Raw genomic sequence first — 13,804 nt, 5'->3', positions numbered from 1 at the left:
TGGAAAGTGAGGGTGAGTATAATCGTCCTTCACGAGCTACTGAGTGTTTTAAAGCAAAATATTTTCAGTCACAGCATTGGTACTGTCGAATTCACAAATTATGAATTGCTGAAAAATAGGAATTAAACAAAATAGTGGCGTATGCTACGTCGCGGGTCAGCTCATACTAAATACACCTAGCTGAGTTATACTAAATACACCTAGCTGAGTTATACAAAATACACCTAGCTGTGTTATACCATATACACCTAGCTAATTTACACTAAATACACCTAGCTAAGTTATTCTAAAGACACCTAGCTGAGTTATACAAAATACACCTAGCTAAGTTATTCTAAATACACCTAGCTGAATTATACAAAATACACATTCATACAGAGAGAACACAGAAAACGTCAGTTTATTTCTAACACACAGTAGAATAAAAAAAAACACATAAAAAACGTTTTAACAACAAGCTTTTATGGAATAATGCACTAAATTATAAATTATACACTACTATTTAAATAACTTTAAAGTAAAGCGTGAGTCACTATATAATTTATTGGATACCTTTACTGATATTCAGGAAGAGACCCACGCTTTTCTTTATACTTATTTAAATAGTAGTGTATAATTTATTTAGTGCATTATTCCATAAAAACTCTCCCTGGCCATTCCGGTTAACTTTTAAATATTTGAATTTATAAAATAAGTTTAAACAGCTTTTCAATGGCTTATATTTAATTTTAAAAATATGAATCTGTTTGTAATTGATGGTTATTATAATTTTATCGCTTGCCTTATTTTAAAAAAAGATTTTTAAATAATGTAGTACGGCTTCATCGACCTTTCATGCCTATTGTGGAGCTTTTTATTTTTTTTAAATGATCTCTTATTTAGATGTTTTAAAATGTGAAATCAAAACCCTTTATTTGTGTTGGTGGGTGCAGGTATTACCTCCCCTCACTGCTCCAACAATCTTGGAAACAATGTCGCCAGGAATTTGTTGCGGCTTGCCAATTGTCCACTTTGATGTCGCAAAGCTTGTTTGTTTTGTCCCAACCCGAGCCACTTGTTGATGTCTTGAGCGCGGTGGGGGGCACGTACCTGGCCAAAGATCACGCGCCTCTGGTCTCGAGCGTGCGAGAAGTTACGAGATGTCGACTCATGTGGGCTTTTCACACCTCGACTTCCTTCGAATTAGTCCAGCATCTCTCGCGCGCTTGTGTGACCACGTGACCGTCGAGTTGACCACGTGACCGTCGAGTGCTCAATGAGGTTGTGAGCTGGACGGACAAAACTCAGTCGCTCATTGGCTTCTTTCTTACTTCGCTCAGCAAATCGTCCGCACCTTCCCAGTTCATTTGTCGTGCTCTTATGGCAGTGAACGTAAGATGATTTTCTGATGCTCGCTCTTCTGTAAGTACCTGCAACTTTGACCATAGGAACTCGGCTGTGTGATTCTGTGACGTCAGGTCTAATCTACACCTGTGACTAGGGCTATATTAGCTTGGTGTTTGAAACTCTAGCTCCACCGGACTGAGTACCTTGAACTATAACCTTAAGCTATAACCTTAAGCTATAGCCTTGAACTATAACCTTGATACAAACCTCCAAGTAAACCTCCAATAAAACAAAATTAGAGTCAAATGACCTGTGTCAACATGAGGTCACGTGAGAGCGGTTTTCTTGTCGCTTTGGTCTGGATGTGTCAAGTTTGTTTGGTCAAGTTTACACAAGCACAAGATCCTGATTTGCTTCTTACAGGTCAGTGTTAGCTGTAGTGTGGTCAGTGTTAGCTATAGTGTGGTCAGTGTTAGCTATAGTGTGGTCAGTGTTAGCTATAGTGTGGTCAGTGTTAGCTATAGTGTGGTCAGTGTTAGCTATAGTGGGGTCAGGTGGTCAGTGTTAGCTATAGTGTGGTCAGTGTTAGCTATAGTGTGGTCAGTGTTAGCTATAGTGTGGTCAGTGTTGGCTATAGTGTGGTCAGTGTTAGCTATAGTGTGGTCAGTGTTAGCTATAGTGTGGTCAGTGTTAGCTATAGTGTGGTCAGTGTTGGCTATAGTGTGGTCAGTGTTAGCTATAGTGTGGTCAGGTGGTCAGTGTTAGCTATAGTGTGGTCAGTGTTAGCTATAGTGTGGTCAGTGTTGGCTATAGTGTGGTCAGTGTTAGCTATAGTGTGGTCAGTGTTGGCTATAGTGTGGTCAGTGTTAGCTATAGTGTGGTCAGTGTTAGCTATAGTGTGGTCAGTGTTAAGTGTAGTCAGTAACGAAAGGGGCCAGACAAAAGGTGCATGACCCTCCCCAAAATGTTGGGATTTTGCAATAGGGCAACAACCTGTCCAAAAAAGTCAACTGTGTCCCCCCCCCCCCTTCCGAGTTTACGGGATGATTACTTGATTTTTTAACGAGAAAAAAACTTGTCTAGTAATTTGCAGAGGCGTAGCGACCCCTCCCGGAGCCCGGGGACAAACTTTTAATTTGCCCCCCCCCCCCATATATTTTTTTTATATTTATAATTCAAAATAGCAGCTAAAATAAGCGTATTTTGGCGCCCCTTGGGTCGGCGCCCCGGGACATATGTACCCCTCCGCACCCCGTCGCTACGCCTCTGGTAATTTCACTTACGTTTATTCTTGGAAAATTCATGAGTCGTCTTAAAATGTTTCGCCAAAGACTTGTCCTTACAGACACTTGTCAGCGACCTTCTCTGTGTGTCTTATGCGTTGATTGTTGACAGAAATATATCCACCTATGTCAACATGACACGGCCGTGATTGTTTACATGACCTATGACCTACAACAACAAACACTTCCTACTCCTTTTTTTTTCAGTTGTTGGACCCTGCAACAGTGCGCCCTGCCTCAACGCCGGAAGTTGCACGGTGACGTCATATCTGACGTCAACTTACTCGTGTCATTGTTTACACGGCTTCACGGGACTGAACTGTGAGCTGGGTGAGATATGTTTACATCTGTCATCTGTCATCTGTCATCTGTCAGTCGGACAAAACAGCCGTACAGTAACTGACATCAGGATACAACTTAAAGACTGACTTTTATTTATACCACGTGAAAACATGCCAGTCTTTGATCTCCGAGAAAGTACAGACACCAAAGATTGTATGGGCCTATAGTTGCTAGATCTAAGACGACATTGTGTTGTTGTTTGCACCGTGCTGTGGTGATGGTGTTGTTGTTTGTATCATGTTGTGGTGATGGTGTTGTTGTTTGTACCGTGTTGTGGTGATGATGTTGTTGTTTACAACGTCTTGTGGTGATGGTGTTGTTGTTTAAAACGTATTGTGGTGATAAAGTTGTGTACCGTGTTGTGGTGATGGTGTTGTTGTTTGTGTAATATTGTGGTGATGGTGTTGTTTTTTGTACAGTGTTGTGTTGACTCACCTGTTGTGTAGCACATGACTCACCTATTAACTCACCTCATGTGTAGCAACTGACTCACCTGTTGTGTAGCACCTGACTGACTCACCTGTTGTATAGCACCTGACTCACCTATTAACTCACCTCATGTGCAGCAACTGACTCACCTGTTGTGTAGCACCTGACTGACTCACCTGTTGTATAGCACCTGACTCACCTATTAACTCACCTCATGTGCAGCAACTGACTCACCTGTTGTGTAGCACCTGACTGACTCACCTGTTGTATAGCACCTGACTCACCTATTAACTCACCTCATGTGTAGCAACTGACTCACTTGTCGTAATGCACCTGACTCACCTAGTGTATAGTACCTGACTCACCTGTTGACTCACCTGTTGTATAGCACCTGACTCACCTGTTGTATAGCACCTGACTCACCTGTTGTATAGCACCTGACTCACCTGTTGTATAGCAGCTGACTCACCTATTAATTCACCTCATGTGTAGCAAATGACTCACCTGTTGACTCACCTGTTGTATAGCACCTGACTCACCTGTTGTATAGCACCTGACTCACCTGTTGTATAGCACCTGACTCACCTGTTGACTCACCTGTTGTATAGCACCTGACTCACCTGTTGTATAGCACCTGACTCACCTGTTGACTCACCTGTTGTATAGCACCTGACTCACCTGTTGACTCACCTGTTGTATAGCACCTGACTCACCTGTTGTATAGCACCTGACTCACCTGTTGACTCACCTGTTGTAATGCACCTGACTCACCTGTTGACTCACCTGTTGTATAGCACCTGTGCACTGTTCCAGGTATCGACGAATGTGCCAGCTCACCCTGCCACAACGGTGCCTGTATTGACAACATCGGCTCCTTCAGGTGCCATTGTTTTCCTGGTTTTACTGGTCAGCTGTGCGAGACAGGTGAGTTTTGTCACAGTGTGTTTAACGTTTTGTCAGTGTTTAAACTTTTGTTTTTAAAATGTATAGTTTCTCTATTAATTCTATCATCTCCTCATCTTGGCCGTTTGCACCCAACCAAGACACGGGGCAGATGAAGTAGAGCTTATCTGCTTCAATGACCTCGGCATATGAAGAGATAGTGTGGTCAGCACTATGTCCAGCCGCCTAACGTGAGTAAAGGTTACCCATCAGAGCGGGGTGGACACATGGACGTTCTACTAAATTGAAACCGGATTCGAACTCGAGACTTTCGGTTCAACTGTTCCACATATTATCTATTTTTGTATTTTGAGGAAGGTCGGTGGACGTGCTCTGGGGTAAGGGTGTGAGTGCACAGCCTACTCCCCCTCTAATATGTCCGAAGGAAACACTGAATATAACTGGAACAGATAATGACCTGCTTCCACACACATCTCATTTAAATAATTAATGATCTCCGGACAGATGTGGACGAGTGCGCAAGCGCACCATGTGAGCACGGGGGCACGTGCATCCAGCCCGCGCCCGGCCAGTTCATGTGTGAGTGTGGGCGGGGCTATCGCGGGATGACGTGTGAGACGGACATCAACGAGTGCCTGTCCCTGAGTCCCTGCCAGCACGGGGGGTCGTGCACAGAGGGACCGCCTGGCACCTACCTGTGCTCCTGTCCTGCAGGCTATACAGGTGAGTCACAGACTTACGTCACAGGTGTATCAAAGTCGAGGCTAGCATGCATTATGTAACTGACAAATGTTATCCATAATGACAGCAAGAAACATTATACATGGGAACGTGAAATGTTTGACCAACATCTTTAGGTAAACATTTGACCAACATCCTCAGGTAAACATTTGACCAACATCCTCAGGTAAACATTTGACCAACATCTTTAGGTAAACATTTGACCAACATCCTCAGGTAAACATTTGACCAACATCCACAGGTAAACATTTGACCAACATCTTTAGGTAAACATTTGACCAACATCCTCAGGTAAACATTTGACCAACATCCTCAGGTAAACATTTGACCAACATCCTCAGGTAAACATTTGACCAACATCCTCAAGTAAACATTTGACCAACATCTTTAGGTAAACATTTGACCAACATCCTCAGGTAAACATTTGACCAACATCCACAGGTAAACATTTGACCAACATCTTTAGGTAAACATTTGACCAACATCCTCAGGTAAACATTTGACCAACATCCTCAGGTAAACATTTGACCAACATCCTCAGGTAAACATTTGACCAACATCCTCAGGTAAACATTTGACCAACATCCTCAGGTACCGACTGTGAAACAGACATTGACCCCTGCGACCCCAACCCGTGTCAACATGGCGGACATTGTGTCACAGACGCCGAGTTGGGTTTCAGATGTCAGTGTACGGAAGGTAACAATCATTCAGTCGTACACAATCATTTAGTCATACACAATCATTTAGTCATACACAATCATTCACTCATACAGTCAGTCAGTCATACACAATAATTCAAACACACAATCATTCAGTCATACACAATCATTCAGTCATATACAATCATTCAGTCATACACAATCATTCAGTCATACACAATCATTCAGTCATACACAATCATTCAGTTGTACACAATCATTAAGTCATACACAATCATTCAATCACATTTGATCATTCAGTCATATACAATCATTCAACCTTACACAATCTTTCAGTCACATACAAGCTTCCAGCCAAACGCAATGATTCACATCTGGTCTGCCACATCATGTCGTGTCCTGTACTAACTTGTGGTTTATCCAAAGGTCACCAAGGTCAAATGTGCAGTGCCACAGCAGATGCCTGCGCCAGCTCCCCGTGTGGACAAGGCACGTGCGTGACCCTGGCTCGGGGCGGGTACAGGTGTGAGTGTGGGCCGGGCTGGTCTGGGCGAAATTGTCAGACAGTGAGGGACATCTGCAGCTCGCAGACATGCAGTGGTCACGGCACGTGTCGCAATCACCATGGTGAGTTTGACGTCATAATGACGAACGTGAGTGTGACCTCATAATGACTACGTGAGTGTGACGTCAGAAATGCTTTTCCACTTGCTTAAGTACGGGGTTGATCTTTTACACCTGGTCTACATCTTTGCCTAGTGTATATCATGTCCGTTTAAAAAAACCATTTGTCCAGTATGTATGTCTTGTCCGTGTCTAAAGCATATTTACCCATATAAAAACATCTTTACCCAGTATATGTGATGTCCATATAAAAAAACATCTTACCCAGTATCAGTTATGCCCATGTCTAAAACCTCTTGATTCAGGTAACTTCTACTGTTCCTGTGAACCTGGGTACACTGGCCCAACCTGTGAGACAAACCTGACCTGTTTTCATCACGAGGCTTACCGCTGTAGGAATGGAGGGACGTGTACTCTGATCAATGATCATCACGTGACCAGTGGTCAGCACAGTACTAGTGATCATCATGCAAAATGTATCTGTCCAGAGGGTAAGTTCTTAGAAAACATGACTATCTCTATACCTGGACTATCACGCAGATAGAAAGAGCCATATGTGTACAAATTAAACAGGCCGAAATCTTTAAACACCTTCAATGTGACATCTAAGATGAAAGATTTCTTAAGAATACTTTGTTGCGAACAACCAAAAGATAACCAATTATTTCTTCAGGTTTTCAAGGCTCAGCTTGCCAGGACAAGTTAGATCCTTGTTTATCTTTTCCTTGCCTGCACAACGGAACTTGCCAAACTGGCTCAGACAGTTTTAGATGTACATGTCTGCCAGATTTCACAGGCTTTAACTGCCAATTTCAGAGTAAGTACACATTACAACATGGGTATATGTTACAGGATAAGCAGAGTATGGTTATTACTTGCCAACGTCTGACATGACATAAAAGTAGCCTATAGGATATATATTTTGTTTTAAGGTACATGATTGTGAGTTAATGTTTAACACATAAATATATGAATGGTCTGTTGATCATGTGAATGTGTGCACACACAAAAAACAACACTTAAACTAAACTATTCTTATTTTTGTTTGCACCCCCTTAAAACATTGAAGCCAGTTTAAGTTTTTTTTTATTTAAGTTAACAGGAATCATACAATTTGTTTATTTTTGTAACTTCTTCTGGTGCCCCCCCCCCCCCCCTCAGCACTTGCTCTGCGCCCAACCCCTCGTTTAATCCCCCCCCCCCTGTGAGTGTCCCTGATATAAAAATATATATATATTTATATATATATATATATAAATACACGTTTGTGTAGCACATGTATAAAGAAAGAAAGCGTCTATATTCTACTGCCATGCAGGTGGTTTTAAAACCCATCTGAAACTTTTAGATTCTTCAGGTAATTTAACCAAAACCCATCTGAAACTTTTAGATTCTTCAGGTAATTTAACCAAAACCCATCTGAAACTTTTAGATTCTTCAGGTAATTTAACCAAAACCCATCTTAAACTTTTAGATTCTTCAGGTAATTTAACCAAAACCCATCTCAAACTTTTAGATTCTTCAGGTAATTCTACCAGACCAGCAATGCCAGGTGGTTTCCTGATCTTTGGCCGTCACATCGACCCAACATCCCTCCTGGCAATACTGGGCATCCTGCTGTCCCTGGCCACTGTCATCATCACGGTGTCGCTGGTCATCAGGAGATGTCAGCTCCACAAGCCCCAGGACTTCTGCTTCTCCTTCCCCACCTACCTCTACCCCTACTTCGACCGCTCAAACAGTGCAGCCAGTTCTGGAAGGTTCCAGAGAGGCGGAAACTTCGATTCTGATGAGTACCTCCATGACACCACCTCCTTGCGGTACTGAGTACTTCCGTTACACTACCTCTTAAAGGTACCAGTAAGTACCTCCATGACACAACCTCCCAGAAATAGCCCAGTCAGTTCTTCATAACATCATCTCTATGAGGTACTAGTACATCCATAAAACGCCCTCAAGTACAGCGTAGGCTTCGTACATGACACTACCGCCTTGAGGTACTAGCAAGTACTGCCATGAGGCAATAGGAAGTTAATTTTTCTCTACGGACATTTTGTGGGCTGGCTCTTGGTCTAGAGAAGTGATGGTTGGATCAGGATTTTGTAACTTTATCAGCAAACATTCACCTCACCCAGTGTGGAGCAATTTGAGCACCTACTGAAAGATTTGTTGCAACAGAAACTTGACTGTGCAACTTATGGACAATGTGCTTTTTAAATGGGCCAAATGTGATTTTTCCCCACATGTGATTTCTAGGGTCCACATCCAAATATTGGCCATGTGACATGAATTACCCACAGCTGTTGGCCAGGTGTGATTGGTAGGGAGTAGATGTGTTTTTTGTGTAGACATGTTTCACATTCTGTTATGAGAGAAACTCAGGTGTACAGATTATAGGGAGTAGATGTGTTTTTTGTGTAGACGTTTCACATTCTGTTATGAGAGAAACTCAGGTGTACAGATTATAGGGAGCAGATGTGTTTTTTGTGTCAACATGTTTCACATTCTGTAATGAGAGAAACTCAGGTGTACAGATTATAGGGAGTAGATGTGTTTTTTATGTAGACATGTTTCACATTCTGTTCTGAGAGAAACTCAGGTGTACAGATAGAGGCCTCTGATTCTTGCTGTAACAGTTTAATACAAAGTTCATTATTAGAGCAATAGATTGACAGACTACATTCAATCTTAGTGTACACGGTGGACTGCTAATGGCTGAGTTAGTGCGCTTAGTGCTATGGCTGGTAGTGAACTGAATTAGTGCTATGGCTGGTAGTGAACTTAGTGCACACAGTGCTACGGATGGCAGTGAACTGAATTAGTGCTATGGCTGGTAGTGAACTACCCTAACATGTGAGAATGGACCATAAAAAACTGTAGCCAGCTTAAGATATCTGGTTTGTTAGATAGTTGGGAAAAGATTTTATATATGCAGGGTAGAGCAGTGTAACCAAAGCAATTTCACTTGTGATAATTTCATTAAATGAAAAAGGTTTAAATCCAATGTTTTTTACATTAAAATATGTTTGTTATGTATATCTCATTACAATTAAGCATGTATTTTTTTACTATCTGTATCACAACTGTTCTATTTAAAAGTCAATGTATAACACAAAGATATGGTTTAATGTCAGTCTGGTGCAGTTAAAATTTAAAATTACATGGCAGTAAGTATAAATAGGTTTTAGTCATGCTGAAAAGGTAAAACAAAAAAGGTAAATTTACAAAAAAGTTGAAATAAATATGTTATTTCATTAATTTTATTAGTCGCCCCACATTAACAACATATTTATAAATAGCATGATATTTATAGAACACAGGCATCAGTCATCCAGAACACTATCTAGCCAGTCTTCGAGGCTGCTGATTTCTTCTGCAACAAAAAAAGTTAAATGCTTATTGCTACACACTAAACATTTTTTTAAACTGCTGTTCCAGTTAAAAAAAAAAACATGTTCCTTACCTTTTTTTGGCTGGGAGGAATGTGAAATTTTTTTCTCTACAGATTGAGTTGAGTCACTAAAAGAATTATCTTGTAAACTTGCTGCGACTGGTTTGTTTTCTTGCACCTGATTGAAGTTTTCTTGCAACCGAGCAGTACCCAGTCTGTGTTCTACAGAATGTAAATCTCTCTCACTGACATCATGTTCTGTCAGGCTGACACCTGGTGGTAATGAACTTGATACTACTGGGCTCTTGATTGAACCAGCTGTCAGATTGTCACTTGAACCAGCTGTCAGATTGTCACAGGCCATTGTGTCTGTGTTCCTTTGAGTGTGACTTAAACAAAAAACAGACCTGTTTTTTTCTGCTGTCTGCCTCATGGACTCTACCTGTGATAGCTAAATAACATTTACTTGTTAGAATTTATTTGGAGGCAAAAAACATTATGGCATGAAACTCAGGTACCAGGTACACTGAATGTACAATCTATTTTAATCAAAGATTGTTTTAAAATATAATGTCATTTTAATATGAAATTTAAAGCAAAAATGCTAACCATATTGACCCTGAGGTTGATTTACAAAACAAACCAGAACAACTAAAAGGAAAAACATGGATGATTACTGAAACACACCCCATCAACACACAAGAAAAACATTGATGTTGATCCCTAAAACAAATCCCATCAGCTCAAAGGAAAGACATTGATCTCTGAAACATACCCAAAAAAACTCACAGGAGAGACATTGATGTTGCTCCCTGAAACAGAACCCATCAACTCACTAGAAAGATATTGATGTTGCTCCCTGAAACAGACCCCATCAACTCACTAGAAAGACATTGATGTCAACCCCTGAAACACATCAACTCACTAGAAAGATATTGATGTCAAACCCTGAAACAGACCCCATCAACTCACTGGAAAGACATTGATGTCAACCCCTGAAACACATCAACTCACTAGAAAGATATTGATGTTGCTCCCTGAAACAGACCCCATCAACTCACTAGAAAGATATTGATGTCAAACCCTGAAACAGACCCCATCAACTCACTGGAAAGATATTGATGTCAAACCCTGAAACACATCAACTCACTAGAAAGATATTGATGTTGCTCCCTGAAACAGACCCCATCAACTCACTAGAAAGACATTGATGTCAAACCCTGAAACAGACCCCATCAACTCACTGGAAAGACATTGATGTCAACCCCTGAAACACATCAACTCACTAGAAAGATATTGATGTTGCTCCCTGAAACAGACCCCATCAACTCACTAGAAAGATATTGATGTCAAACCCTGAAACAGACCCCATCAACTCACTAGAAAGATATTGATGTCAAACCCTGAAACAGACCCCATCAACTCACTGGAAAGACATTGATGTCAACCCCTGAAACAGACCCCATCAACTCACTGGAAAGACATTGATGTCAACCCCTGAAACAGACCCCATCAACTCACTGGAAAGACATTGATGTCAACCCCTGAAACAGACCCCATCAACTCACAAGAGAGACACTGGTGTCAATCCCAGAAACACATCAACTCACTGGAAAGACATTGGTACTGATCCCCAGAACTGTGTGCACTGGAATACAAGAGAGCTGCTGTGCCAGCTGTACAGTGTTGATGTCCAGTATGTGGCTGTAGTCCTCACTTTCACCCGTACATTGTGTCCCTGGAGTGTCAGACTCCTCCCATTCCAGCTCATCTTTAAACCGAAAGTGTGACACATGGTTTCCTGAGGAGGTTATGAAAAGTCAATATTTACATGACTGTGAGTTTAATACATTAATAAAAGAAGTTTTGGTGTGAGCATTTTGTTCTTATCCTGACAGTTAATTATAAAAATGTATACAGTTACATAAAGCTTTTACCTATGTTTTTGAGAGAGCAAAAATTAAAACAAAATTACCTGCCAGGCTAATGAGCTTCTCAAAACTTTCTCCTCTTGCAGTAATTTCTGCATCTTCATTATCCGGCTCCAACTCATATCTTTGCCAGTTGCTCACAATTTCTCGTTTCCTATATGTTTTTCGGCTGGCAGCCTTGTGCATCTGAGAATAACAAAATATCTTTCTACATGTTTCAATTAAAACAATAGGTTTACTGCCAATATTGATAAATTTCTGCAAATAAAAAAAATGAAATATAAGAGAACAGTGTTGGGGACAAATGAAGATGAAAGTTTGAATGTAAAGAAATTTAGATCTTTATAGCCTACAGGGTGGTCGAATGGTAGAGAACTTGACTCTTGACTGCTATCCAAAGATGTCTAGTTCGAATCTCTGTCAAGACTCATGACTGTATGATGTCCCTGTCCCATCAGCTCTGTTGGGTACCTGACTCACATTAAGGAAAGAAAAAGTGCTGGGCATATTGCTGACCACACCATACCCTAATACTACTAATAGTGCAATTTAAAAATTAGAAGACAGTTTTCATCACAAAGTTACCACTGACAACATGTCTGGGCATACATAATGAGCATGCTTTTTTTTTTACGCTCTAGGAGACCCTATAGAAATTATAAAAACAGACTATATCCTAGAGTCCTGGAGTGTGTTGAATATTGATTTTTTTAGTTTAGTTATAGAAAAACAGGGTTTTGTCATTTTGAATTTGGCCTCTTTAGCAGAAAATTGTGTTTATAATTAACTCTTTAGTTGCACTTGCACATTGAGTTAGTAGTTAGTGACCATTTATGATTCATAAATTAGACCTATTTATTATTTAATTAAATAATTATTAATTAGTTTGGGCCTCTACCTCGTCCTCATCATCTGAAGAACCAGATTTTGAATAATCTGATGTGAGTTCATTAAATTTTGCTTTAACTTTTTGTGGATCCGAGGACGACACATTTTTTTCATGTGGTGGTACAGTTGAAGATAGAGTGGTAGCTTTCGGTTTCGTGTTGTTTTCACTTCTTTGATCTTTACCAAATTTTTTATTTTTTTGCTTTTCGTTTGAGCTTGATTGGTCATCTCCACCACTTTTTGTAATCCCGTGTTTTTTCTTATACGCTTCGTTCTTTTTCTTTTTGTGTTCATCTGGTCGCATCTTTGCAGATTTATCTCTTTTTTAGTTTACTAAGATACAAATCTAGAATTACTGATAAATGTATGAATAATACTGCTTAAAATACTAAAAAAAAAAACAAGCTAGAAGACAGCCTTGTATTGAATCATAATAATATCGGATTTAATACGTCAGAGTAGCATCCCTTAATGAAAGATGTTGATCTAGTTGCCGGTAACGAGTTAAACACCAGATATGTAAATAAAAGAACAATTCCACAACGTAGAGTTTTCAAAAATGTAATAACGGTGGTTCTTCACCTGGGTTCAATCGAACCCCGTGGGTTTCTGTGAGTCAGTCTCGGGGGTTCAGCGAAGGTCAATACACACACCCGATTCATGTGATTCACCATCAAATCATGTCAGTGCGGACAATAGAACAATCAAGGGTTCGGTGGATGCGCGTATGAAGCTGGTGGGGTTAGGAACCTCCAAAAAGATTTTTTTAAAAAGATTAAGAACCACTTATCTTGAAATTAAATATAGAGGTCCTAGACCTATTTAAGTTCCCATTCATATAGCTCAAAATCACGAAACCAACTCCAACTACACGTTGGGAGAAAAGCAAATCCACTCGCGCAGTTTCCAAATGGTCTGTTACTGTTGTCGTATCGAGCTACAAGAAGAACTAGAGTTAAGACTTTGCTACAAACACACAGAATAAAGGATAAATAATAATAATAAATGAATAAACACATATGGTTGGTTGTCTGAACCTTGAGCCACGTTACCATGCTAATAGTCTTTTACCGTATCTTGAGGGAGAAATCTGGACAAGAGAAGTTACTAATTGGATTAGGAATGGTTTAACGGTAGAATAAATCAAACTGAAATAATCATAGCAATGTTTTAATGCAGTATCACTACTTGGGAAAGAGTCAAGCTGGTCACAGTAAAAAATAATAATCATAAAATGGTTAAATGGCTCTTTTTAATACCATTCTGTAAAAGTTCTGGCGTATC

The 13,804-nt window shown here is 40.4% G+C and overlaps 2 protein-coding genes across 3 annotated transcripts; one reads left to right on the top strand and one right to left on the bottom strand.

Moving 5' to 3' along the window:
- Nucleotides 1-1,646: 1,646 nt before the first annotated feature.
- Nucleotides 1,647-8,137, top strand: LOC131956075 (fibropellin-1-like). The gene is made up of 9 exons (XM_059320457.1): nucleotides 1,647-1,749; nucleotides 2,817-2,939; nucleotides 4,194-4,304; nucleotides 4,788-5,006; nucleotides 5,616-5,723; nucleotides 6,113-6,313; nucleotides 6,616-6,801; nucleotides 6,984-7,127; nucleotides 7,827-8,137. Exons 1-9 carry the CDS (start codon nucleotides 1,647-1,649, stop codon nucleotides 8,135-8,137), a joined length of 1,506 nt encoding a protein of 501 aa, XP_059176440.1.
- Nucleotides 8,138-9,533: 1,396 nt separating this feature from the next.
- On the bottom strand, nucleotides 9,534-13,269 carry LOC131956087 (cell death regulator Aven). 2 transcript variants are annotated; one of them, XM_059320479.1, is made up of 5 exons: nucleotides 12,539-13,269; nucleotides 11,677-11,820; nucleotides 11,312-11,502; nucleotides 9,774-10,152; nucleotides 9,534-9,683 (listed from the first exon to the last, which is right to left on the bottom strand). In XM_059320479.1, exons 1-5 carry the CDS (start codon nucleotides 12,822-12,824, stop codon nucleotides 9,634-9,636), a joined length of 1,050 nt encoding a protein of 349 aa, XP_059176462.1. In that variant the 5' UTR covers nucleotides 12,825-13,269; the 3' UTR covers nucleotides 9,534-9,633. The 2 variants fall into 2 exon arrangements, with proteins under 2 accessions (XP_059176462.1, XP_059176461.1); XM_059320478.1 differs by having other exon boundaries at nucleotides 11,677-11,818; nucleotides 12,531-13,267.
- Between the last annotated feature and the right edge of the window lie 535 nt (nucleotides 13,270-13,804).

Source organism: Physella acuta, unplaced genomic scaffold, assembly GCF_028476545.2.
Source record: "Physella acuta isolate Inbredline_101_S28 unplaced genomic scaffold, ASM2847654v3 ptg001126l, whole genome shotgun sequence".
Lineage (NCBI taxonomy): Eukaryota > Metazoa > Mollusca > Gastropoda > Physidae > Physella > Physella acuta.
Note: the sequence above shows the minus strand (reverse complement) of the source record. Positions and strands in the feature narration are given on the sequence as shown.

Coding starts and splice junctions, on each gene's coding strand:
- LOC131956075 (XM_059320457.1), top strand. CDS start 1,647: ATGAGGTCACGTGAGAGCGGTTTTCTTGTCGCTTTGGTCTGGATGTGT. Junction 5,724..6,112: donor CAGATGTCAGTGTACGGAAG/GTAACAATCATT, acceptor GTTTATCCAAAG/GTCACCAAGGTCAAATGTGC. Junction 6,802..6,983: donor AAAATGTATCTGTCCAGAGG/GTAAGTTCTTAG, acceptor TTATTTCTTCAG/GTTTTCAAGGCTCAGCTTGC.
- LOC131956087 (XM_059320478.1), bottom strand. CDS start 12,824: ATGCGACCAGATGAACACAAAAAGAAAAAGAACGAAGCGTATAAGAAA. Junction 11,819..12,530: donor CTTCAGATGATGAGGACGAG/GTAGAGGCCCAA, acceptor TGTTATTCTCAG/ATGCACAAGGCTGCCAGCCG. Junction 9,684..9,773: donor TTCCTCCCAGCCAAAAAAAG/GTAAGGAACATG, acceptor TTTTTGTTGCAG/AAGAAATCAGCAGCCTCGAA.